This window comes from Cyprinodon tularosa, unplaced genomic scaffold (genome assembly GCF_016077235.1).
Source record: "Cyprinodon tularosa strain WSP-4 unplaced genomic scaffold, ASM1607723v1 ctg196, whole genome shotgun sequence".
Classification (NCBI taxonomy): Eukaryota; Metazoa; Chordata; class Actinopteri; order Cyprinodontiformes; family Cyprinodontidae; genus Cyprinodon; species Cyprinodon tularosa.
Window position 1 is genome coordinate 605463 of NW_024038715.1, and position 27886 is coordinate 633348.

The 27886-nt window shown below is 37.9% G+C and overlaps 1 protein-coding gene across 1 annotated transcript; it reads left to right on the top strand.

Moving 5' to 3' along the window:
* Positions 1–88: 88 nt before the first annotated feature.
* On the top strand, positions 89–26202 carry mrrf (mitochondrial ribosome recycling factor). Its single transcript, XM_038283665.1, has 7 exons — positions 89–231; positions 4196–4375; positions 4504–4656; positions 12007–12125; positions 16475–16566; positions 25205–25364; positions 25438–26202. Exons 2-7 carry the CDS (start codon positions 4198–4200, stop codon positions 25513–25515), a joined length of 780 nt encoding a protein of 259 aa, XP_038139593.1. The 5' UTR covers positions 89–231; positions 4196–4197; the 3' UTR covers positions 25516–26202.
* Positions 26203–27886: the final 1684 nt, after the last annotated feature.

Below are 27886 nucleotides of genomic sequence, written 5' to 3' on the forward strand. Positions count from 1 at the left end.
TGTGAACGCCAGACGAGTCAAAAGGAGGCAGTTGGTTTAATGTTTGGCACCTCCCGAATACAAGACGCGCTCTGAACGCCACAAGTGTTACCCCACCATCTCGGTGCCAGCCGTAAATTAAATCGAGCACACTCGACTCTGACAGCTCCTTTCGTTGATGACGAAAAAGTCGTCAACTGCAGGGTTTCCTTTAGCTAACATGCTTCTTCTATAAAGCCTGACCCCGAATAAGTAAGTGAAGCATTGTGTGCAATTTAAAGCTACGCGTTATATTTTTGTTACAGGAACAGCATATATTTGTTTAATAACTTTTTTTTGCGTTGACTTTTTTAGCTCACTCACGATATTTACTCGACCTTCAGCAAGCTTTAGTTAACTCTTTATAATACAGAAAAATAAGCCTCTAATATTTTGATAGTTTCATATTTCACTGTGTAAGGTTTCACTGATTTCTCTTGTTATTTTTAATACAACAGATTTTTTTTTTTTTTTTTTTTTTTTTTGTATTGGTGATTTTTTAAAAATCACTCCAAAAACACCGTTCATAAATGCGCATCCTTCATTATTGGGGGCTCAGGGTCTATTTGTTGTGTTTATGGTGAGTGGTGTTGTTCAGCACTTTGTCACGTGCTGGGAAGTTTTATCCACAGTTAAAAAGATCAGAACCAAATACATGATTGTATTTTTTTTTCTGGCCAGCTAGAGAGATAAGTTAGGTTGTCTGGTTACCCCAAAACTGTAGCTTTAGGTTGACTGTCTATGTATGTGTGTTTGTGTGTGTGTGTACTTGTACCTGCTTCCAAGTGAGGACATTTCAGGCGCATTTTACCACTAAATTGAGGACTTTGATGTAAAGTGAGAAGATTTTACTTCTCTTTACTTTGTTTGCTTAGATTTGAGACTAAGATCAGATGAAATTTAGGTTTAAGTTAAGGGTGAGGTATGTACTAGTAATGGTTAAAGTTAGATATGATAAATTAAACTGAAACTAAAGGTTGATTGGATTAAAATGGGAAGAATACCAATGTACTACTACCCCACATTTTCATAGCTTTATTCCTTATATTTGAGACTGGTTTAAGGACTAACAATCATTTATAGATTTCTTCAGCCTTTTTTTAAATTAGATTTATAATTGCTTATTAATTAAACAACATGTCAAAGGTCTGATAAATGATAAATGGTAAATGTATACTTATATAGCGTCAGGAGTCAGGAGACTTGACCAAAGCTCTTTACACTACATTCAGTCATTCACCCATTCACACACACACTCACACACTGATGGTTGTATTTTTTATTTTTTTTAAACAAAGTAGTACATACTGACATTTTAGAGTTACTTGGAAATAAGTAATAACAGTAGGGCTAAAACATTTAATCGGATTAATCGATTATTGAAATAATCGTTAACTAATTTAGTAATTGATCAATTGTTAAGTGGAGTGTAGAGGATCTAAAATGTGACTTTAGTTGACAGAGAAACCCACTTTGAGCAGCAGTTATATCAACATTATAAAAAAAACACAAAAAAAAACGAGGAAACATTTTGCATTTAAGATTAAAAAAAATAAAAAATTAGTATGTCAATAAGCTCTATTCAGCACTCCTCAAGTGAAAAAAGCTTTATTTTCACCTGGTTTAATTTTGCAAAAAGTCTTCTTTAAGGAATCTTTTGCTATGATTATTAAATGATTAATCAAGAAAATAGCCGACAGATTAATCGATTTTAAAAAATAATCGTTAGTTGCAGCCTTAAATAACAGGTTGTCACTTTCCGGAGCAGAAATCCAAAATCATTTTTTTCATTCTCATTCTTCTACTTTATTGACTTTCCCACCCTTTCCCAGTAGGAAATTTGTTTGAGGAGGCAGAGCGATGCAGAACATTATCAGATACTCTTTAGTGTTCCTTTCCAAAGCAAACAGTGAGAGCATGCGGGCTGACCAGCTGGCTCCTCACTGTTGGATGAAGAAGCAGGGGCGTGGCTGCAGCTGGTTGTGAAACCTACAGGATATGAGACTACAGTATCCCATTGAACACCTGGACTTCACTTTGTTCGCCTGACTTATTCTGTAAGGAGATCTGTCACCTTCCCACATCTCTGCCTGTCAGCTCCGCCACTGTGTGGCGAATCATATCGCCTTGTGAGGAAACCTCCCAGTTTCAGCTGCCTGTTACAGAATCGGTGGTCCGCTGTCTAGCCTAAATATGGTTTCTTGAATTGACAGCAAAGATTAGAGTCAGGATTCTAGCTTAGCATGAGGATACATTAGTATTTTATATAAGACAGGAGATGTTTTCAGTGATTATTTACTGTTATTACTTTTTTGACTTCTTTGCTGGAATTCAAACCATCAGAAATGTGTGTGAATTACACTGGAGTAGCAACACTGTAAAGATCTCTGTGGGTGAACATTTTTAGTGCAGAACCGATGGCATGTTCCTCATCCAGTGTTCCCCAGATAATAGGAGATGCCAGTCAGGGAGCAGCGCTCCACAAGAGGTTACAGCCACTGATTTTGAAAGACAGGCTTTACTGTGTGCTTGTGTCTGTGTGGGCTTATATATGTTGTAGAGTGGGTTTTTGTTTGCATGTGCGGGAAGCGGGTCAGTGACAGAGTTCACAGTCAAGAGGCCGGCTGCAAGGTGAGCTCCGATTCATCTATAGAAATGCAGAGCATGGAGTCACATTGTTGTGTTCCTGTTTAGGAGTGCACAGTGGCTTTTGGAAACTTGCATCTTTGTAGGTTTATCAGTGTTAGAAGACAACACAGAAAGGTCTATAACTGCATATAAAGCTGATGCTGTTGTTTGTGAGATTATACGCAGAATCAGCCGTTTTAGACACATTTTCTACTCTGGTTTTTTATTTTTCAATTTTTTTCTAATTAAGAACATTGTAATTAACCGTGTTTTAGTTAGTTTAATTATGTAAAAAATGTACCTATCTTTAAACTGCATGATTTTATTTGTCCTTTCTGATTAATGGATTTTGTAAACTATCTTGACTTATTTATTTCTTTATAAATTAGCAAGTATGGAATTAAAAAAGTAGAGGTGCACCAGTGATCAGAAAACGACAATTTTACCTTGATCGTCTCTGATCTTTGATTAGTTTTTTCCCGTTGATTTAATGCATCAAAATAACTTTGATTATGTTTAAGTCTATGAAGGCACCAACCAGCAGCAGACATGTTGATGCATCTTTATTAAAATAACGGTTCAAAATGCAGGTCAAATACTAATGCATTGGTCCCTACATAAAGTTAAATGTTCTGATTCCTCAATTCTCTGCTGCATTAAAAAATATTTCCTGAAAGGACATGCTGCATATTTTTCTATTTTGTGACATAAGTTGTTGGGGGGAAATACATTGGAATTAAATATACTGTTCCTTAGAATTCAACCAAAATAATGCCCAATAATTAATAATTAAAATAATTAGTTATGCAATGCCTTATGAATAGAAAACAACAATAAACTAATTCATGCACTAATCTTTTGACTCTTTTCTTTTAACCTTTTTACTGGTCACATTTAGTTTTTTCTTTATCACTATTAAAATGCACACATTATGAACGTTGAGCTACATATAGGCTCCAAGGAACAAACTGGGTGCCTTTTAAACCATTTTACGAAACTGTCTGCTAATATGACGAGTTCTTTTTTTTGAGACACTTCATCGAATCACAAGGAAACAAACAAATTACCTCAATGCAAAACAATCTACATCTTTTGCCAAACTTGTATCTAATGTAGGGGTTTTTTTTATTTAGAGAGCCCCTTGTTTGTACAGGATGTGCTAAGACTTTTCCATATCCTGGTTAAGCTGTTTGCTTATTTAGGAATGCTTTTTTTAACTAAATGAAAATTAATTACAGTCTTAACTTGAGCCATATTTTATTTTAATATAATTCAGAAATGTTAATGCTAAGGTTATTTTTAAGTGAGTTTAACTCTGTAGCTAATTATCATAAGTTTATAGATTAAAGAAGAGTCTTTTATACTGTGTGAAGTTGGAAGATGTTGGCCTACCTCCTGCTGGCTAACATGAGCTATTACCTCATTTTGATGAATATATTCAGTGCAACTATCAAATGATATATAAATTATTTATGATGTGTGCAATCTATATGTCAAGTTTGTTTCTTTTTTTTTAATCAAAAACCCTCCATTTTTAATGTGTTTGCAGTCATGGCTTTGAATCACCTGAACCTGCTGCGTCCTCTTCTCTGTCAGTCCCTGGCTCGGCATGCCAGGCCCCCCCTCACAGTCACCTCATGGATCGGTGTCAGACCACCAACATGTCTTGGCACCTGTCTGCACCCTGCTCCCGCATGCATCAGGCTCTACGCCACCAAGAAGGCTAAAGGTCAGTACAGACACTGAAGCTCTGATTTGTGCAACATCTTCACTTCCCCTGGCTCTGATGTTAGCTTGTTGATTAGATGCTATTTGTCTTATATCTGAGTTTTATTTTCTCCTTTTTCATCTTCTAAGCCAAGGCAAGGGGCCAGTCAGCTAAGGTGAATATTAATTCAGCCCTGGTGGAAGACATCATCAGTTTGGATGAAGTGAAGGAGGACATGACTGCAGTTCTCGGTGCACTTAAAGATGAGTTCACACGCAACCTCAGCATCCGAACCTCGCTAGGTAGTTGGCTTATGTCTCTTGGACCTCCTCACACATTTCCTGTTTGCTTCACTCTTTTTTTTCTCCAGGGAGCAACTTTATAGCAAAATGAAGCAGGATTTCTCCCCAAAGGAAAAATAGTTGCATGCAAATCCCGTTTTGAAATTTAAAGAGAGCCTCAGACCTGCACAAGTAGAGTTAGTTTCAGTTCATGATGCGCTAAAGCCATGTTCTGTTTTTAATGTAGTACAGTACATCTATGAGGCCTTGTTACCAATGTTCCCTCAGCTTCATATATCACTATGAAGTTTGTTATATACTAAAAAAGCAATGCATTTAAGAGTTTTATTTGGATGAACAGGTTTAATAAAACATCAGTGTCATTTAAAAAAGTTCAGAAAATGTCTTTATATGCATCAAAAACTGCTACAGGTGAATAAATCCTCTAATAGGAAGAAGAATATGTATAATTATAATAAAGCCTACATTTTTTATCAGTCTAAGCTTTCAGAACATTAAAACTCAACATTTTTCAAAAGCCCTGTCATCCAACATGCACACAGCTGAAGACGCACCTGTTCCCTGCGCAGCACAATACTCCGTGTGACTTTTATTTTCCTGCTAAATTCAAGTAGCTAATTGATGAAGCAAAAAGGTAAAGCACCTAGTGTAAAGCACCACATCTAGCACCTAGATGTGAGAAGCTAAAGGAGATCTCACAGCTTCTGGATATTTGTGCTACATTTAGAGCATCCAGTGGTGATTGGGAAAGATTATGTAATTTAATGAATCATATTAAATCAGCATCCTGAAAGCGTCTTAAAGCGGCATATTTGACAGCTATTGGCGAAATGAAAAGGACAGATGTAAAAAAAAAATAGATAAATAGGTATAGATTTAAGTCAGATTTGTTCATTGACTAGTGATATTTTATTAAGCTTTCTTATTTCTGGATATTAATCATGAAATGCTTTCGCTATAATGTCCTGGTTCTTTCAGGGCAGCACCCTCACCCTGACCAAAACAGGACTCATATATAGCATGCTACACAGCTCATGAACAAAATTTTTGTTTTTCTTTGTAAGCGGAAAAAATCACTTAAATTAAAGGAAAACTACTTGATATTGCTGCTGTAATCTCTTAATCTTTTAATAAGCAACGTAACTTGCTATGATCCTGGGTTTATTAAAGGTATAGTGGAGGTGCACCGATAAAGCAGGTGTTTTATTCAATTATGACTGTAGATTGACAGATCAGAAATGAAAGAGAATTTGATCCTGTTTATTAAAAGAAAAAGAAAAATTAAAACAGTATTTTTGCTCCAAAGGAACAAAGAAACCAAAGACACAGCACATTCATTCGACCCATTTTTTGTTCATATATGGTAAAAAAATTCGGAAAAGTTAAGCACATCTGGAAATCATTTAGAAATGTCTTAATTTTCATTTGGATTCAATACAAACGTTGTTAAAAGTTTGTGAATTTTAATCTCTTAATAAAACTAAATGGAACATAGATCAACTTCTTTTTTTTATAGGCATTAAGGAGAAAAGTGAAATCACTAGGTCAAACTTTAAGGTTAAACAGAACTGAATATGGGCCGGTAAAAACCACAGTGATGCATCACCAATTGATTTAAAGGTATAGTGGAGGATGTTCTTTTTCAGGATGGATCATCAAAGTGGTCGTCCTAATTGTCAATCATTCTGGTGATATGTTTACGTAAGGCCGTCCTACGTGCTCGTCCCTATTTTCACTTACCAGTGGTGAGTCTGACATGGTGGAAAAATTGCAAATCTTCTTATGGAAAGTAAGTTTGTATGAGCGATGCAAACAGCAACTTAAACAGAGAGTGCACGAGGAGAAATGGGCTCTCGCAAGCGTTTAATAGGCGTTCCCTCTCTGGAGTCGGTACAGGGTTGTGCATGTGCACAGTTTTTTTTTAAAGTGGAGAGGGCGAGTCTTTTAAAAAATTTGCAAAAATCTTCCATTATACCCTTAATTATATATGTATGTGTGTGGCCTCTGCATTCACATCTGATGACTCAGGTGGCTTGTCTGTATGCCGAGACAAATAAAAAGTAATAGGGAACACAAATTTTTACTTTCAGATACAAGCCTGTCTTGTGTTTCCATGTAGCTCACAAAGCCCCGCGGGGCTTAATATGAGGAGATCCATGTGTGACGTTAGTTTGACCTGGCTTTGGCCTTTGTTTCCCAAACTACATCCAGGCCGTGACCCTTTGTTTCTGGGTTCTAACAGACTGCAGGAGTGGAGTGTTTAATAGAGGCTGCCATAGATGGACTCTGCAATCAAAGTCTTTCTTAAAACTAGAGAATTACTTCCTTCTTGGTTTTCTGTTACACATTTAATTCCCAACCAGACCAACAGGACTTCAGACATGTATGAGTATTTTTCCATGACTATGAGGACTTTGGACGTACAGTATCTGAAATGTCTCCAGCCTGGACAAATTTCCCTTGAGAATGATGATTTAAAATATTGAAATTTAAATTGTTAAAAGAAAATCTTCACATTCTTAATTTTAGGTTTTATAAGTATAAAGTATAAAAGCATATTGGAGAATTTAGCTTATTGAATTCAGCTTGAAATAAGCCTACATTATTATGATCCTGTGGTTTCCTGACTTGTCTTATGTTTTACTAATCCACCCATCCCCCGATTCATCAGTTGGCTGTTTGGGGTTTCTTTTTTAACACTGGAGATTATGCATGGGAATGTAGATTGACTACACAGTGTTAGATACGTACTTAACAGATATTATTTTAGATACTTAAGATGAAATGTTTAAAATAATCAAATTTGTTCAGTTTGCTAAAATGAAGAGTAACATTCATTCCTACAGCAGACAGGATAATCCACCATAACAATATTTTGATCAAAAAATGAATCCCTAAAAATTCTTTATTATAATTCTAATCTGTAGTTTCCGGTAAAAACTTTGAATAATCCATGGTAAATTAGGTTTTCCTGTAAGTGTGCTTCTTGCAATCAAAATTGTTGCTTTCCTGCTCTTATAAGGTAACCCTGGAATTTTGACCTCCTCATATCGACTTCTTAGAAGGTTTAGCTTCATAACAGACATAGCAGATTGTCCAGCTGTGTTTTTATAATGGTGTTACCATAATAACTGATTAGTTTGCCAGCTTTAGTTTCTACATTAATGTCTGTGTTCTTTGAAACAGAAATAATTTTCAAAAAACTGTCTCGCCTGTAAGCAAGGGAGAAAAGGCATTCACCTTCTTTCAGTTATCCAACAGTGCAAAGCAACAAGTGGAGGAGGGGCAACACTGTGGTGTATACTGGATACTCCATCATTTTCTCCATTTTAATGTATGGAAAACTTTAGAAATTTACTTTAATTTAAACAATTGAAAGTGAAACACTCACATACTGTTATCCTGTCTATACTACAAGAAATGGTCTGATCTCTAGCTAACTTGATTCCCAGATTACGGTTTTAAACAGTTTTTGGACTGTAGCACATATGTTTTTTTGTTTGTTTTTTCAATAAGGCATATTAGCATAGGTACCTAACCTGTATCCAATTTTTCTGGATTGGAAAAATGCATTAAATTATATCATCTTAGTTGATATTTTTCACAGACTGAAACTTCTTACAGCCCTTCTATATATGAATAAGGGGAAAAAAAAAAAAAATTTTTATTTCTGAATGTCCTGTGCAGATCGCTAAAAAGATTCCTTATTGCAATAGTTTTAGATGAGTGCAATCTTTGGTTGATTTATTGGAGAATTTCAGATTAATAATATTATATTTCAATATTTGGCCTGAGCCCATGCAACGTCATACACACTCCGCTTTGTTTTAAAAAAATATAAATATAAAAAATATAACCGCGGATGTCTGGGGGACAGTGATTCGCCTACATGTTATGAATGTTGGCGTACCATAAAGAATAAATTATGAACAGTTTAGTTTGTACCTTCAAATCGTTGCCCATAGGAAGACGTTACTTGGATATGACAAAACCGAATATCTTCGGAACGGCTCCAAATGACACCAAACTAATATGGTTGAGTAGAACATAATGTAATAAATGTAAAATCAAGGGGCCAATCTATAAAAACGGTGTTCCCCATTTAACCTCATCAATAAACAAAGGTGTTTAGATTTACGAGGGTCATTTGTTTTCTTAAACAACTAAAATGTGAAAGATGTGGTTGCTGCTTATGTGCAAATTTTACTCTATTTACTGGTAAAAAAGAAAATGTCACACATTCTATATCCCTAAAGAAGCTCTACCACTTTAGCATTACCTCTCTGTCCTTCTTCATTTCCAGCTCCCTTCCTTCTACAGTCTTATTCATCTATTTTAGATGAATCCCTTTGCTCTGTCCTCTCCCTCCATCAGACTTCCATCCCTGCTCTCCTCTAAATGTCTATGCATCCCTCCTCTGTCCTGCTGCACAATAATCCAGGGAGGCAGCAGGACTTGGATCTGACAGCAGACATGAGACGGTGGAATCAAATGACGTCAGTTGTCCGAGAGTGTGCATGTCTCATACAACTGTATGTGGTTTTGGTCTATGAGACTCTCATCTGGGTCTTATTAAACCTACAAGTGGGAGATTGTGTTTGGATATCACTGTATCTTCTGCTGTGTGTTGCTATGAATCCGTACTCATATAGACCTGTTTGTGCGTCAGACATATAACAGGAAGTCACAGGGATACGAGACACAGGAAATGTAGGGAGATCGGCAACTTGTTCACCATATTGTGCTGATTAAGTATGGGTATTACAGCTTGGAAACTAGCTTTGTTTCTATGTAAACAAAGAACTTATAGGTCATTTGTTTTGGGGCTAAATCCTAAATTGTTTTGTTGTTGCAGGAGTCAGCAGTACCAGAGTGATAGCTTAGTATGAAAAATTTCATTCTTTTGTTTTTTTCCCTTATAATTTATTTTAAGTACTTAAGCCTTTTCCAAAAAAGTAAAAAAAAAAATCCACTGGACTTTGTTTCCAAGTTTGTTTCCTTTTTCATTCCCAATTGAAAAAGCTTCCTGAATGGTAAGTGAAACGTCTTTATACTTGGAAAGTTCAACAATTTCCAATGGATTGTTTGGAATGACTATGACCTAACGACTGATCTTCACCAGCATAATTCTATACCTACATTTATTCTGGTCGGTAAAAACAGTGTAGTTTGAGTCCATCTTAAAGAAAAACAGAACATGTATAAGCTGAATCATCTATTATGTTAGGCATTAGCTTTGTTTCATTACTTCATAATGCCTGAATAATTCAAGAATCACAAATGTAATAGCTTAAAAAAACTTTTATCTAAAAGTAAGAAATCAGAAAATGCCTCTAAATATCAAATCTATTATCTATTACTATAACCCACTTTATTAGACTATGTAAAAGCTTCTAGTTCCTAAGAGAAAAATAGGAAGAAGTGAGCTTTGAATAGAGACACATTTTTTCTTTTTCAGTGTCTGTCTATAAAAATGCATTCCACATTAACATCATTATTTTTAAGACTACCTGAATGATACAAATAACTTTACACCCCAATATGTGTGAAAAGAATAATAGTGCTTTAAAAAAAAAAAAACATATTTGGCAGCACTTGAGATTAAAATTCTCTTTCTCTCCCTTTTTATCATGATATTATTATGGCTATTATGGGTATTATTATGGCTGATCAGCTAAAAGTATTTTTTTTTTTCTTCGATTTTACAACAAGGCCAAAAAAAAGAACCTTGTCTGTCTTTCTCTTGTAACAAACGATTTAAGTGAAGGAGAGATAGCTCAAACAAAACACTTGTTGTTAGAATAGATAAATGTTTTAATAACTCAAGTAATTTTTTTTAATTGGCAAAGCAGGGTAACATATTTTTAACATCACTTTGATTCAAATGATCAACAAGTTATATCAAAACATAGAACCCAAGTTTGCTAATGTTAGTCTAGCACTCACATTGTTTGCATTGCCAGTAGTAAGTAGTGAGTTTATTGAAGAATATAGCATTAAAGTAGTGAAATATCTTCTTCTCAAAATGTTACAAGCCAAATAATTGAGTTGTGCTAGCACATACTGTTAGCCTATTTCTTTGGCAACATAAAAATAGTGAGCAGAAAGTCGATTTATGATTAAAGATGGATATGTTTAGAAACATAAGACAGTCCAGCAGCAGTTCCAGTTCAGATAAAATACAGTATCTGTTGCTAATAGAGCATCATCTGATGTAGAAGGTAGGATTATTCATGGATTCATGGAATTTAAATTTCTAATTGGTAGACAGATGCCTGATTTCAAATATAAAATGACCTAAAGCTCTAAAACTAAAATCTATTACTGTAACATTAAGGCACAAATATAGTTGTCTGCTGCAGGTTCATATGTAGGAGGTCATTTTATATTGTCGCAGAGGAAAGTTAGAAAAAAAATTAAAGTGCCTGCCCTTTGAATTTAAACATCTGGACAACCTTACATTCAACATCAAACTAGAATAATGTCTGCGTTATCCGGGCAATATTCAGTTGATCACATATGTTTTTCTTAATACATTTTACACACATTGACTCTCTGATTAGTATATCTTTTTTTTTTTTTGTCCTCGAAATCAAAAGATAAATTGATTCTATAGAGAAAATTACACCACTGGCTCACCTCACCGTCACCCCACTTCCCCGCACACAGCACCAGCAGAGCCCCCCCCTGGGGGGGAGAAAAGGGAGGGGATGATGTAAGGCAGAGGTGGAGGAGAAGGAAACAACTGCGTCTGAGGTTAGCATGATGGAGGAGGGGGAAGGATGGATGGAGCAAGGAAGCAAAAAAAAAAAAAGGGATGAAGAGAGGGTGGGTCAGGAGTCAGCTTGTGTTGGCAAAACTCTTGTTTCTATCGCTGGTGACTGTAAGGGGAGACAAAAGATCATGGAAACTTTTAACAGTTTGACAGTAGGCTTCATTTTTACATCTGTTATTTGTGGCTTCTGCTGTAAATTCTTTTGTGTTTCTGTTTGTGAGGCTGAGAAACTAAAGGATTGATTCTGTTTTCATTCATTCAGTTTCTGCATTAAATATCAAGCCAAAGAATGTTACCGCACTGAATGGAGACCAACAACAATAGAGCGCCATCTCTGTATATAACGCCAAACCTGTGCTTAAAAAAATAAAAATAAATAAATTCTTGAATATTTATAAATCTTGTGTTGCCTAAAAAGTGTTACAGGAATAATTTGTGTGAAATTTTCACAGTTTCCACCATTTGCAACATTTTTAGAGTGCATATCTTGTGCATTGCTGCAACCAATGCGGCGTCTGGGTTTTCTGTGGATAAATAAAGAAATAAAACACCTCCTCTGGTCTGTATTTATTTAGGGGCTCTGGATCACATTGTGGTGACGACTCAAGATGGGAAGTTTCCTCTGAACCAGCTGGGTCAGATCTCCATGAAGTCACCTCAACTCATTATGGTCAACATGAGCAGCTTCCCTGAAGTAAGACGATCACACACACACACACATTCAGTCCCTTGCAGTTTCTTCCTACCTGTATCTGTTTGTCTCATTCTGGACAAGCACTGAATAAATAAGCTTTGTAAAAATAAGCCAAAGCAGAGACAGATAGATGGTCTTCGGTGAGGGAAAAGTGAGCCAGACCAGAACTGGAACCCCACATCACTCTGTGTGTAAATGAAACCTGACCAGTCTCTCTCTGCGCCCTAAGTCTCAGATGCTAATTGATTGATCACTCAAGGAGCTCTTTGTTCTGAAGGTGAAAGATAGCAAAGAGGGGTTAGCGTGCACTGTAGTATGCTTATGTCTACTTGTGAGTTGTCCCAGATAGGAAATGACCTCATTTTACCCCTGGGTTAGGAAGAAATTGATTATTTTTCTTTTTTTTTCCCGTTCCATTTCTTTTAACTTCTTCAATTTCTTTGTAGATTTGGTTTGAAGGGGTCAGAGGTGTCCAGACGCTTTGATGCAAGAATTTGCATTCAACTCGACATTATTAGATCATGTCTATAATATATAGGAGTGTCAAACAATGTGTTTTATGTCTGTTTAGCTTCCTGTTCAAGCTCAGTTTTAGTTTTTTATAAGATATCACTAATGTTAAAGAAAACACTGAACAGAAATGCCCTGTGACAGTCCCTCAAGATGCATCTTTGCAAAGATCCTGTCACATTAACGCTTAATTAAGGTTTATGCCTCATAACTACAGGCTTCTCTGGTTAAAAGTAGGGGTGCACCAATTGACCAGCAGGCCAATCGATCGGCTGCAATTTCCTTCATTTTGAGAGATCAGTATGCAGTGGTGGTTGTGCAGGTGTTAAGAGCGCAGAGGCCTCTGTCCTCAAGTTCAAGTCTCAGCCTGTTGACTTTTGCAGCACGGGTTCTCCCTCTCTCTAATCCCCTTTCCTTTCTTCCTACCTTCAAAAATAATAAAATAAAGCCCACTAGAGTTAAAAAATAAAATAAAAATGTTGGGAGATGGGTGATCACACAATACTTCAATGTGAAACCCATCATTTTACCGATCTTATTAATGCTCTAACCTTTGATTTATATTTCAGAACAGTTATTTCAGAAGTTTTTATACTGATTATTGTCTTTCAGTAAGATAAGTTGAAATATTGAAGGAGTCTTGTGATCTTTTAACAACTTTAAGCTTTGAATAAATGTATCTTTTTTTGCTATGGTAATTCCCACACTGAAGTATCCAGTCTCTAATATCAGTACATTTATTAATTATAATAAAGAAAGCATAAAAAAAAACAATTAACAATAAATATAAATTAATTAACGATTGATCGTATAAGTCATTTATGACTTCTTCATTCCCTGCGGTTTAGATACAGTAGCAGTGTGGCTCATTTCTCTTAGCTGCTCCTCAAGATGAGAAACACAAAGAGCAAAATGATCATATGACTTTATCCTGATAAGTCGCCGCATAGCGACAAGAAATTCTTTAAACATAGGCCTCTTTTTCTGAGATACTTTTTAAAATCAACTTAAAAAAATGAAAATGTTTTGGCCATCTCAGACCGAAATCTTTTAGAAGAACTGGAATGATCTAAGGAGAAGATGGCTCGGAAGAGGACCGAGCGGCAGAGATGATCTAGACTGTGAGAATAGTGTTATATTCTTAAAGCTGAAATGGGATAAAAGTTACTCTTCATTTTTTTTTGTATTTTTCTAATTTCCCATTAAGCACAGACCACACATGCTCAGACAGACACCCACTCTTGCTTTTACACCCCGCCCTGTCAGGACCCATGTTACCCATGTCCGGTGCAGAGGTGAGTCCTCAGTACCAAGGCGGAATAGGTTTATAATGACAGCTATCCATTACCTGCCACTGCAGGATCTCTGCCATTGTTTTTTATACATTCATCATGAGCACCCTGGAAAAACGGTGTAACTAACGTGGAAATGCAGCAGTTTAGTGTTTGCATGCCTATGTTTAGGAATCTTAATGTTGTGCTCCTTAAGTGTCCTAAGATAGACATAGCCTCTCGATCACATTCTTCTCTATTCGGCTGCTACCTTTGAAGTGGGCTGAGAGCGTTTGATGCAAAACCTCACCGTAATTTCTCTTCATTCGCAACACATTAACCAGAACCTACCCAGCATTTTTTCTTTCCTTTTTCAGAGGAATTACACTCTTTTTTTCTTTTTTTTTTGGCGGGGGGCTAACCACTGCAGTGCTCATCTGAGAGAGGAAGCTGTGATGAATTCGATGCTGAGAACAATCAAACATAGGTATGGGATGAATCTATCACCCGGCACTCAGAAAGCAACTGGAAGGCCTGCTTTCCGGATGACTTTAACAAAGGAAAAGAAACCTCATGAATTTATTTAATACTCACAAATAAATTCCTTTAATCTTGCTGCCATTTCTTTCCCCCCAGTGGAAAAGTCCAGAAGGAGCCGTCAAAGGCAGAGAGTGGGGTAGCGGGTGGTGGGAGGAAATTGAATGGCTTAAATTTCTTTGTATCACACTTTTGCATGCTTTTAGAAGGTCAGGTAAGGGAATTGTTATGCAGCTGAAAAAATAGCTTCCTGTCCCATGTGCATATGCATACCATACTGTAGCTGTAGCTTATTATGATTTAGCCCAGTTCGGTGTTTTTAAGCGTTAATGACATTCTTAAAGTTCAAGTCCACACTTTTACTAGACTGTTCAAAAAATTTAATTTTTTTCTATTTCAGTTCAGACCTGAACTTGTTGGTGTGATGTAGATATTGGTCTCATTGCCTGTCCTTAGAATACTGGACCTTAAATACGTTTTCTTTTTCTGCTTAAGTAAAGTATATATTTATATATAATATATATATATATTATTATTTTTTTTTTTTTTTTTTACTATAAACGTATACGAGATCCACATAAATTTAAGCAGGTTATGGTTTAACAGTTTTACGTGTTTTAGGATTGTAGAAATATTATTACCCATAAATTTAATGTTTCCGGTCTGTAATCAAATAATTTGGTGGTCTGAACTTTGGGGCTGTTAGGGATGAATCCCGGTTAGAGGAATAATCCGTTGCCTTTGAACAATTGATGGGTTTGGTGCTTTTTGAGATAAATGGTTAAGAATTTTAGAAAGAAAGTAAAACATCATCAGCGTAGAGAGTCAAATGTTGTTTTAAATTAAACAGCCTTTGTATTTATAATTAATATTAATGTTCCTCTTGCAAGGAAAAATTACAATATCACAGCAGGGATATAAAATAAATGGATAAGAAAGATCCATATATCTATAAAGGAATATGTAAACAACATTTAGAAAGTTAAAAACTTTTTTTAATGATACAATTGATTAAAAAACAGATATAAAACTTTATTTTTATGTGTGGGGGAATAAAATCACCCTCAAGAAGGTGAGGTCAAATGCAGATGAAGACTGATATAACACAAATAAATGTGACAGTGTGATAAGAAACCAGCTAAACCTCTAAATCAGCAAATGTCAAGTTTTGTAAAATTTAATCTTCTTATAATAAGCCAAGCTAACTGTCCTTTCATTTTGCACCTGTTGAAATAATTGTAATGCCAACATAGGCTATATAACAACTTTTAAGGATGATTTTGATATCATATTTAGAAGGTTATAATGTTTAAAATGCCGTGAATTAATACCATGATTGAAAATAATATATTCATCCATTTAGGAGGGACTGTTATTGTTGTTTTTATTCCCACACCTGATTTAGATCTTTGTGATCAAGGTCCTAAAGTGTTAGGAGGACTTTGAGATGAGAGAAAATACAGAGAGCAGTGAGAAAATGATTGGTTAAAAGAATCAATGTTGTCACTCTAATATTTGATGCTTTCTCCATATCCTGTAGCTCTAATAATAATCCCTCTAACCTGTAGGATGTGTTTTAATCTTATAAGAAGTCATTATATTTTAAAAGGTTTAAATCTAGTTCTGAATTATAACGTATCTTCTTTCTATATGTGTTTTAATATAGTTTGACTAATCATCATTATTTCGAACTCTCCAAACATTATTTATTGAATGCAGAGGAGCTGAAACACATGTTTGTGTTCATGTATCAAACGCCAGCGCAGGCAGACTCTCCTGTGGGGTTGTCAGAGGTCAACTCTGTGCCCCTGCAACCTCTCAGTCCGGTCCCATGAGGCCCGGCGCTGACAGTGGCCCAGGGCACTTCCACGCTGCACGGATTCCCCTGGCACACACACACACACACTGCAACACCACCTTAATGATTACCAGCTGGAGCGCAGTGACTACCTGCAGCCGCAGCTCTGCTTTTCCTTTCGCACCAGCGCTGAAGTTGTTTTTTTATGTGTGTGTTTCTGCCTCCTGCCTCAGGCTACAGCGGCGGCCACCCGCGCCCTGAGAGAGAGCAGCATGAACCTAAACCCAGAGGTGGACGGGACGATCATCAAGGTGCCCGTTCCCAAGTGAGTCCCCCTTCTGACACACAAATACGCCAGAGGCCAGAAAGCCTTTCCTGCACTTACCACTTTTCCTTCTTTTCCATCTTCTGTTCACTTTTGTTTTTCCTTTGTCATTTTTGTGTTTTCTTTCCCATGCTTTTCTATTTTTTTGTGCAAAGTTCTGCAATTTACTTCCCATGAAACATCTTCTTATATGCAAATATTACAGCGAATTCTCCCATTGTATCTTTCATGCTTTTTGTTTCATGTCTTTTGATAAATAAATATATAATCTTTACTGCAGCTGACAGGTTTGTTGATTTTTCTGGGGTTTTAAGTGAACCTCAGTGTGTTCATTTGATTGTCAGGTCAGCCTCTTCCTTTCTCCATTGTGGCTTAATGTCTCTCGCCCTTTTATTTTGTCCGCTGCCAAATAAAAAAACCTCACACAAAACAATCCGTCACTCACTCAAAAAACTGTTCTCTCTCTGTAAAGACTACGGTTTTTACATATACACAATGTGCACGTGAGTCCGCATGCCGCCTGTGTTTATGTGCATGTGCGATAGTGTGCACGTGGAGCAGCAGGTGTTAGTCTGGCAGAGGAGGGACACAAGAGTCGGTCTGCTTTTCCCCCTGCAATCAGTCCCGGCACGCTCCGAGTCTCCATTTGCATTTCCAAAGAGAGGGCGCTTCTTGATTGGCCCTGGAATCGGTAATTAGGCTGCATTGTTTGCAGTAAATAGACGCGGCACTCGGATTGTTTGCAAAATTGTTCCCGCAGCAAAAACAAGACGAAAAAGCCAATTAAGAGCAAGAAAAGCAGAGTGTAACGGGAAGCAGTAATTCTCTGAGTAACAAATGCAAAGTGGGTGTAAACTTGTTGGGAGGATTGTTTTGGGTTTTTTATTTTTTCCCCAACTTGGCTTTATGTCCTCAAAGTGATTGTAGTTCAAAGCACTGAGTCAGAACTACAAGGTTTTAAGTCGGAGGCTAACAAGCACTAAGTATACCCATTTGGCCAAGCTGAAGATATAATTTTGTGCATTTACATTTCAAATTTATTTTCTTGTGCTCAGCAATACTGTAATCAGGTAAAGTTGTAGTTGTGTTTGATGCAAAGAAATGCAAAAATAGTTTTGCTGATCTTCTCACTTTTTGGCATTCAGTAGTACTTTAGGCTTTCTTGAGAAGTTTTCTTTCGGACTTACAGTTATTATTTTTCTGCCATTTAACTGTGTTTTTATTTATTTATTTATTTATTTATTTTTTACTTGATCCGACTTAAAAAGATCCTAAACTCAAGTGATCAGATTGTGTTCTCTTAAGCAATAGGCAACTTTAGGAAGAACATGTTTTAAATCAGACTTTAGGTACTTGGTTATTAAAAGAGATGAGAAGTTTCATTTTAATTTTTCATAAACATCCAATATCATACATAGAATAATATTTTAGTACAGAGGGGGCTTTGATGTATGTGTTTAATATGATGCCTGTTTTTCTGGACAGGCTTTCCACAAGGTTTAGGAGAACATTCATAGAAATCTCCTTCAGTAGATATTTATACAGTTCGACAGTAACGTTGGATGAGAATGTATGGCTCAAAGTTGAATTTATCCCAGTGGCCTTATTTTGCATTAAGCTCAGGGCCTTTTCAGGGCCGATCAAGTTCATCCACACTGGCTCATCCATGTCTTTGTGGACGTTTTTCATTTTTGGAAAAGACCACCCCAGATATCAGGGTTCATGTCAGTGTATCTCAGTGCAACCGGTCATTACACTGACAGTTTAGGGTTTTCCAATCTCATGTGCCCGGGCTTCACACTCTGTCTCAGATACTGAGCCATGCTGAGTCGTTTGCACTTGCATACAGGTAAACACATAAGCCAGGACTATTTTACATATTATGGAGTGCTATTACTTAGACTTAGATTCATTTTATTTAGAACGGCTCTCTGGACAATTTCATTTTTTAAAGTGCAGCCTTGATAAGTTCAGCAGCAGTTGTTGTTAAGCTGCTACTACTGCCTCCAGCTCCTGAAGCACTCGCTTCTCCTGGCTCAGGGGAAGAAGAGGACAATGATGACGATGCTGTGAGGGTGGTAGCCCCCTGGGTTGAAGAGGCTGACGTGGGTAAAGCAGCAGTGGTGCCATCGGCAGGTTTAGCAGCGACTGACGATGCCGGTGAAAGTGTGGAAGCCGGAGGGGGCCGGGAGGAGCCGGCTGGGGATATTTCAGCATTTGGCAGGGAAGCATCTAGAGTGCTCTCCTCATTTTCACCTGCAGAGGGCTGTGCTTCCTCCCTATATGCTGACGATTGCCTGGGAACAGTCTCAGAGGAGCCTCCATTTAAGCAGAGCTCTTTGTTTCTCTCAGTGCGGTACAGCATCAGCCCCCCCAGGCCAACAGCACCGTCCGGTACTGCTGGACGCAGCCAAGACCCCGTCAGAATGATGTTGCAGCAGTTACATAAATCCTTTTTTGAAGAGAGTTCCAGTCGGAGATTATCCATTTTGTTTCCAACAAGCAGACGTTGAAGAGCAGGATTGATGGAAGCGGAGGTCTGCGGGGATTACTCTTTAGCTTCCCAGTTAGCCCCCCTCTGCAGCCTCGCTTTCTCCATCTCGTGCATCTCTTCCTCTGTCCGTTTTTTTTCCCGCTGTTGTTTTTTTTTTTTTTACGTCCGTCTGTAGCACTCTGCAGCTTTTTAAACGGTCAGAAATGTCAGTATTTAAAACATGTTGTGACCGTAGCTCCAGCAGGCGTTGGCGATCATAGATGTGGGTTTGATGTCTAGTTTGTATCGTCTTGTGAAATTGTCGAGAGGAGCTGCTTTTGGCCGCTGCCTTGGAGAGCCGCCAATGGTCCCGAAGAATGTCCCCTTCCATTATGAAAAAGTGAAAAAACAAGATAAATAGAAGTGTGCTACGTTTGCAAAGATGCTAAAAAGAAAAGAGATTTTTAGAGAAGAGAAGAAAAAAGACAAATAGTAAATAAATTGGGGAAAAAGTTAAAACAATTAAATGCGGTCTGTTTAACATAAGATCGCTTTCCTCTAAAAGTCTACTAGTTAATGACTTGATTTGTGATAATCACATTGACTTGTTTTGCCTTACAGAAACCTGGCTGCAGCAAGAGGATTATGTGAGCATAAATGAGGCAACTCCTTCAAGCTATTTAAATTTTCACATCCCCAGAAGTTCTGGGCGAGGAGGAGGAGTAGCAACAATCTTCCAGTCTGACTTACTGATTACTCCCAAAACAGTTAATACCTACAACTCTTTTGAACATTTAACCCTTAATTTCCCTGATCCAAATTTCAAGGCAAGAAAACCTCTTCTTTTTGTAACTTTGTATCGTCCACCAGGTCCTTACTCTGAATTTTTAGATGAGTTTTCAGAGTTCCTTTCTGATTTGGTATTAAATACTGACAGGGTCATCATAGTGGGAGATTTTAACATCCATGCTGACATTGAAGGCGATAGCTTAAGAGCAGCCTTTAATGCTATCTTAGACACTATTGGCTTTGTTCAAAATGTGAATAGTCCCACGCATTCTCATCTTCATACTTTGGATCTTGTGCTGACATACGGCATAGAATGTGAAGAAATAACAGTATTTCCTCACAACCCTGTCCTCTCTGACCACTTTCTAATAACCTTCAGGATTACTTTAACAGAGTTCTCCTCCCCCAAAAGAAGGTTCAATTTTAGTAGATCTTTATCAGATAGTGCAGTTATAAATTTTAAAGAATCTGCTTCACTTTCTCTCTCCTCTGTGTCACTGAGCAGTGCTGCAGAGTGCAAAAGTTTAGCTTATTCCCCTTCACAGGTTGATGATTTTGTTGATGGGGTTGCTAGTTCTCTGCGTATTGCCTTAGACAACGCAGCTCCTTTGAAAATGAAAACCGTTAAAAATAGAAAGCTTGCTCCTTGGTTTAATGCAGAGCTGCGTACTTTGAAGCAAAATGCTAGGAAACTGGAGAGAAAATATCGCTCCACAGGCCTGCGAGAGTCCTTCCTAGTCTGGAAAAATGGTTTACTGCTGTATAAGAGGACCCTTTGTAAAGCAAGAGCAGCATACTTCTCCTCATTAATAGAGGAGAATAAGAATAATCCTAGATTTCTTTTTAATACAGTTGCCAAACTCACCCAGAGCCATAGCTCTGTTGAACCGTCCATTCCACCTGCTCTTAGCAGCAATGACTTTATGGGATTCTTTATAAATAAGATTGATCTTATTAAAAATAAGATCATAAGCACTCCTCTATCCGCGATTGTACCTGAGGTAGTCATGGAATCTGAACTGGGTTTAGACTGCTTTGATCCAGTTGAACTCTCTGAATTAGCAAAATTATTGTCTTCATCTAAGCCTTCAACTTGTATGTTAGATCCAGTTCCAACCAGGTTATTTAAGGAGGTATTCCCTTTGATCTCCTCCTCCATTTTAGATGTGATTAATCTATCTCTGTTACAGGGATATGTACCTAAAGCTTTTAAGGTTGCTGTAATTAAACCTCTGCTTAAGAAACCGTCTCTTGACCCAGATGACTTGGTCAATTATAGACCTATATCCAATCTTCCTTTCTTATCCAAAATTCTTGAGAAAGTAGTTGCCAAACAAGTTTGCGATCACTTCCACCATAATGAACTTTTTGAAGAGTTTCAGTCTGGCTTTAGAGCTCATCATAGCACTGAAACAGCTCTGGTGAAAGTCACTAATGATATTCTCATGGCCTCAGATAATGGACTTGTATCTGTGCTCGTCCTGTTGGATCTTAGTGCTGCATTTGATACAGTTGACCATAATATTCTTTTAGAAAGACTTGAATATTTTGTTGGAATTAAAGGAACAGCACTAGACTGGTTTAAATCTTATCTATCTGATCGAATTCAGTTTGTTCATGTTAATGATAGATCTTCAACACGCTCAAAGGTTACCTGTGGAGTACCACAGGGATCAGTGCTAGGACCAATTCTCTTTACTTTATACATGCTCCCAATTGGTAGAATTATTAGACAGCATGGGATTAATTTCCACTGTTATGCTGATGATACCCAGCTATATCTGTCTATAAATCCAGATGAAGCTAACCCATTACATAGATTACAGGCATGTCTTGAAGACATAAAAACCTGGATGACTCTTAACTTTCTGCTTCTGAATGCAGACAAAACAGAAGTTATAGTCTTTGGACCAGAGTCTCTGAAAAAGAAACTGATTAGCCAGTCACTTCATTTGGATGGGATTAAACTGATTTCAGATAATAAAGTAAAAAATCTTGGTGTTGTTTTTGATCAGGACCTGTCATTTAAATCCCACATCAAAGAGGTTTCTAGAATTTCCTTCTTTCATCTGAGGAACATTGCAAAAATTAGAAATATCCTGTCCAGGGGTGATGCTGAGAAACTAGTCCATGCATTTGTTACTTCAAGGCTGGACTATTGTAATTCTTTACTATCAGGAAGTCCACAAACTGTAGTTAAAAGCCTTCAGCTGATCCAAAATGCTGCAGCCAGAGTTCTAATGAAAATTAAAAAGAGAGATCATATCTCGCCTATCCTGGCTTCTCTTCATTGGCTTCCTGTTAAATCAAGAATAGAATTTAAAATCCTCCTTCTCACATATAAAGCCTTAAATGGCCAAGCTCCATCTTATATCAGAGATCTGATTGTTCCTTATGTTCCTAACAGAGCACTTCGCTCTCAATCTGCAAGTTTACTAGTGGTTCCTAGAATTTCTAAAAGTAGAATGGGAGGCAGATCTTTTAGTTATCAGGCTCCTCTCCTGTGGAACCAACTACCAGTTTTAGTCCGTGAGGCAGACACCCTGTCTACTTTTAAGGCTAGGCTTAAAACTTTCCTTTTTGATAAAGCTTATAGTTAGAGTGGCTCAGGTTATCCTGAGCTATCTCTATAGTTATGCTGCTATAGGCTTAGACTTTTGGAGGACATAGGGACCCCCATTTCATCATTCTGCTTCATTCTCTCTCTGTTCTCCTATTCTGCAGAATCTGTTAGTTCAATCTCTAACCTTCTGCTCTCTCTGCTTTTCCTCAGAGTAGCTTTGCCTCGTCTGTTCCTGTTTGGCTGTGACGTCATCCTGGAAAGAAACATCAGCTGTGCTGCTTCTATCAACACCCTTGTTTATAGATGTTGGAGATCGGCCTGGTTTCCAGTGTGGTCCTGTTTCTCTGACCGTGACTGAGTGGATGTGCTTTCTTCGTCCTCTGGCATGGGAGCTGCCTTGGAGCTCGTCTGCCTGGCTGTGTGTTTCCTGGACGGGGCCGCCTTTTACAGCTGCTTTTTGTATCTCTGCTTCTGTCTCCTTGAACCCCAGTCGGCCTCGGCAGATGGCCGCTCACACTGAGCCTGGTTCTGCTGGAGGTTTCTTCCTGTTAAAAGGGAGTTTTTCCTCTCCACTGTCGCTACAAGCATGCTTAGTGTGGGGGATTGTATTTGAGTCAATGAGTCAATGCAATCAACTGGTTTTCCTTAGATAGAAAACTTTGTATCAATTTGATCTGGTTGAACTGTAAAGTGCCTTGAGATGACATGTGTTGTGAATTTGGCGCTATATAAATAAACTGAATTGAATTGAATTGAATTAAATACATAGTAGTTTTTGTTTTGTTTTTTTGTTTTTTTACAATGCTAAAATGTGCCCTGAGTATAATACTGTCCAATTATTTTGGAATGGTGAGAACCTATTTATTGCTACTAAACTGGTCCCAGCTTGTCCTTACTTGACTTTAAACTTCACACTTTACTGTTCTTATGCCAAACCTAGAAATGTCCATTTAGTTGCAAGAAAGAGAAGCATGATCCCTTACTAAAGAGACCATGATCCTTACACCACCACATCCGCTTCGGTGCTTTGCACACTTATCTAAATCTTGGCTCCAGATGCTTGGTTATAAAAACCCATTTCATAAAGCTCTCTACACACTGCTCTTAAGGTAATTCCAGCATGAAGTTTAGAGGTGAGAAGCTGTTTACTCCCTGGAAAGTTGTGACCTTTGTGTTCTATATGCCTCAAAACCTATTTAGCCACCCCGGGATTTTACATGACATACCACTTTGCGGACGAGTTGCTGTTGATTCCTTTCACTTCCTCTTTGTCATAATACCATTAAAGGCCTTACTGGAATATTTAGTGTTGAGAAAAATGCATGACTAAACCTGTTGTGCAAGTAGCATCAAATCATGGCACCATTCTGAAACTCTCAGAGATCCTAATGCAACCTATTCTGAAAAATGTTTGTTAAAGCAGTCTGTATATAGATGCTGGATTGTATACATCCGTTGCCTCTAAGCTAATTAGAAAGCCTCAGATAAATTATTTACACGTCTAAACAAGTAGAGCGTCATAGCAGGAGAGAAGCCACCTAGTCTCAGTTTGGGACACTTGGTGTGGTGTTCTCTCAGTATTAATGTGTTTTTTTGTTAATAAAGTCTTCAAAACAGGTTAGGACTACACCACAACATTAAAATGTGGATGGTCTCTGAAGCAATTGAGTAAGGTTTTTTTTAGGTTGCACAATGAGCTCAGTGCACTCATGAATAGAGCCGAAACCTGGTGAGGTGGTGATGGTACTTTATTGTCGTGGCATAAAAGAGCCTGGCAGTTAGGGTAGCAGCTAATCCCTAACGTGTGGTTTGTAAACACTGGCAAGAAACTGTCATTGGAGAGGTGAGCGCTACAATCTAGTCGTTTCTATACACGCCTGCTGTGCACTATGCCAGTATTTTGAAAGCAACCCAAGGGATTGCAGTAAATTTATTTTAAACAAAAATCCACAATCCTTACTCCAAAGTGTATAATGTCATGATCCAACTCATTCTCTCTCCAAAATTGTCACATATTGAGGCTTGGTTAAGTCACCTACGCGTCTGATGCTGACACGATGGGGATACCCCTCTCGCCATTAACTGAAATGCTGGGTTCATGACAGGCTGTGGCAGGAACTCCCAAAAAATGTTCCATAAGCTGTGAAGTAAAAACATACTCCTAACCCTAACCCCAAAACCTAAAAAAAACAGTAGTATCCATGTTACCATACACTTCTAAAGCTATGAAAGTAAATTTGTAGGCTAAACCTAAAAAAATATATATTTTTTGTCGCGGATCACATGATACGTTGTCCAAAACCAGTCATTTAATCTGCGCGTCAAATTCTGAGGAGAGGGGTACCCCCTGCACGTCAGTATGTGACGCACAGAGGACTTGACCAAGCCTCAATATGTGACAAGTTAGAAGTGATGATATGTTGCATGATCAGGCACTTTGCTCCCTGTTTGTGAGGCTCCCATTTGTCGATAAAAACACACACCTCCAAATTGCACATGGGCTGGTTAACTGAATGAAGCTGTGAGGTGTTCAGATTACAAATGAAATTTTTTGCATTAGAGAGGACTAAAAATTAGAATTATACAATGTAATTATAATACCGTCACCACACATAAGGGAATCAACAAAAAGATCACCCATATTTTAGATTTTTTTTTTCAATTAATTATTCTGACTAGGGCACAATGCTTTGTGTATAAAATATCAGAGTTGAAGAAATCTCTCATTTTTAAAGGTATCTTTAGCACCTTGTGAGCTGTTACTTAGGTGTGAATCCTAAGCATCATGATACTGTTTTCTTCTTTTACTGCAGAGTGACACGGGAGCACAGAGAGAACCTTGCCAAGTTGGCCAAGCAGTTCAGCAACAAGGCTAAAGACTCTCTAAGAAAAGTGCGCTCCAATGCTGTCACCCAGGTGAAAAAGGCAAAAGAGGGACACTCTGAGGACACCATACGACTCGTAGAAAAACAGGTACAAAGTCTACTAGTCACTTCGTAGATAGATCAAAACCAAGTTTTTAGTTAAGTATCCCTTTTTTTTGTAGATTCAGCAGATGGCAGACAACATCGCCGCCGACATCGACAAACAACTTGCAGCCAAGACCAAGGAGCTTTTGGGATGATTGTAAAACAAAAGAGCTAGAAGTCTTCAGTTACATATTTCACAGCCAGAGACATGAACGAGATGGAGATGATGCCTCTGGATCCTCAACGGAAGCACATTTTGGGCTGTTGAACGCACAAACTAAACCGTTTTTTTTCTTGACCACACCGTTGAGTACCCATCAGTGCTGTAATATCTTCATCCAGCTGCATAAGGGCGTAAACAGAAACTGGCACGAAAATGGCAACAACAAAAACAGACTGCCTGTCACCTCCCTCCTCTTCCTTGTTACTCTTCCTGTCTTCAAACAAACATCCAACAGGCGACGAATGGCCTTTTAATGGGATTTGTGGGCCTCCTCCTAATCAAACTCCTTACCACAGGGGCTGTCTGTTTATACAAAACAAGCGCGCTCATCCGAATGTAAACTGGCTGCGGGTTTGTCTTGGTGGCAAGAGTGAGACTCAGTTTGTTCTTGATACTTAGGCAGATACCAATAGCGTGTTGCCAAACATTTGTTTCACATTGATTCTAAGTCTGTTATAAATGCACATCAGGAGGGAGGGGAAAAAAGACCTTTAATTTCTGTCAATGTCTAGGATTGATAACATGGCTACTCTATTTTAAACACAATAAAGTCAGGAAAGAAACATTATTGATGGACCCCATTAAAGAAACACTGCTTTGAAGCATGTGCGTCATCTTGTTCTCTCGTGTTTTCTTTTCATTTGCTTTACTTTTTGGTTTAAAGTCCGCCTCCTGCTCCATTAGCAGGAGTGATAATGGACTTTTCCTGTGCAGGGACCTTCTAGGGGCCCCGGCTGCTGGCACCGTGATCTTCCATTAGGAAAAAAGGCTTTTAATGTTCTGAACTTGGCCTCCTTTGGCTTTAAATTGCTTCACTTTTCAAAACTTCATTTGAGAAAAACAGGTTTGCAGGAGTTGATAAAACCCGTAACAAGAAATCTTGGACTAAAAAAAAAAAAAAAAAAAAAAAAAAAAAAAACCTACTCAGTGACAAACACACACACGCACTGCCTCAGGCTCTGCTTTAATCTGCCTGCTGTTTATAACAGCTGGAGGCTTTCTGTACCATTATGTGGCTGGTGTCATCATCTTTATCATAATTTGTTTTGCTCCATCCGCTACTGGTCACAGGCAGCCCTCAAGTCAGACAGACTTTATTTTCAGTCTGCCCACTCTTAATCTCGCAGCCCAACAATCACTTGATGATTGGAGCAATTTTACAGCTGCTAATTACATTGTTTTTATGACAATGCATTTTCGCTTCTTCAAATAGATGCATAAAAAAATTCAAAGTGATCTTATTTTGCATGGTTGGTGTCACAAGTTCTAGGTCAAGGCTTTAATGCCTGCTCACCAGAGCTGTGTCTCTGTCTATGGCTTTTCTTTAATGGTCCAAACAGACCAGAGTCACTGGATAAACAAGAGTTTAGCAGAGGAGTGGACGGGCTGGGACAGAGGAGGGCGGGGTGGAAATGTCAGGTTTTTGTGGTGATTCTTGGTCCATATGTCAGCAATTTGAGGGCATTGTGTACCTTGGCCTAGAACAGAGGCTTCATGATCGATGGAGGGGTGAAAAATCTCCCAAAGTCCCTGGCGCACAACACAGGCAGAGCACAAGGAAATTGCTTTCAGCTGATAGCTTCATTTCGGTTGACATTTATCAACTGAATTACCCCTGTTCCTTTCGAATGTTTACTACTACCAGCAGCGCCGCCTTTTGACGTACATGTCTGCGAGCGTCTGCCGTAGGCATGTGGAACCATGCTTGTTTGCGGACAACAAAGCGGGAGAGGTTTGTCTCTGTGGACGTTCAGCTGTGTCCTTTGGCCATGCCTCAAAAACATATACAAGGCCAAATTAGTTCAGTAAACATTTGATTTGATAGGGAAGGCCTGTGTTCACAGTTGGTGCAAGGAGCAAACATGCTATTTGTAAAAGTTTTAGTGGGTTTCTTTTTTTTTCTTTTAATGAAGGGAGTCCATGTTTGATTCCTGTATACTGGAATGGACACCTTTAATGGCACCAGCATTAAAATTATGCAAAAACCTTTCCATGAAGGAAATGAAAATAGAAATATTACACAGAAGAACATCTAATAAGGTTTTAATTAGCAGGACAGAATCTCACAGTAGGAAATAAATGCTTTTTAAGGAATTTAGAAATGCTAAAATTATTGCTTCCTTGGCCATTTTTCTGTATGGTCCTGTCTGTTGGGTGACAACACATTTTCTTCTAACATTTATCAATGTTTATGCCTACATGAGACTAAAATGGAAAAGACGAGGAAGAAGGTTAGCTTTTCAGTCTGATAAGTCAGTTCTGTTTTAATTTTATTATCTTCAAAATAGTCCATCAGAATTTTG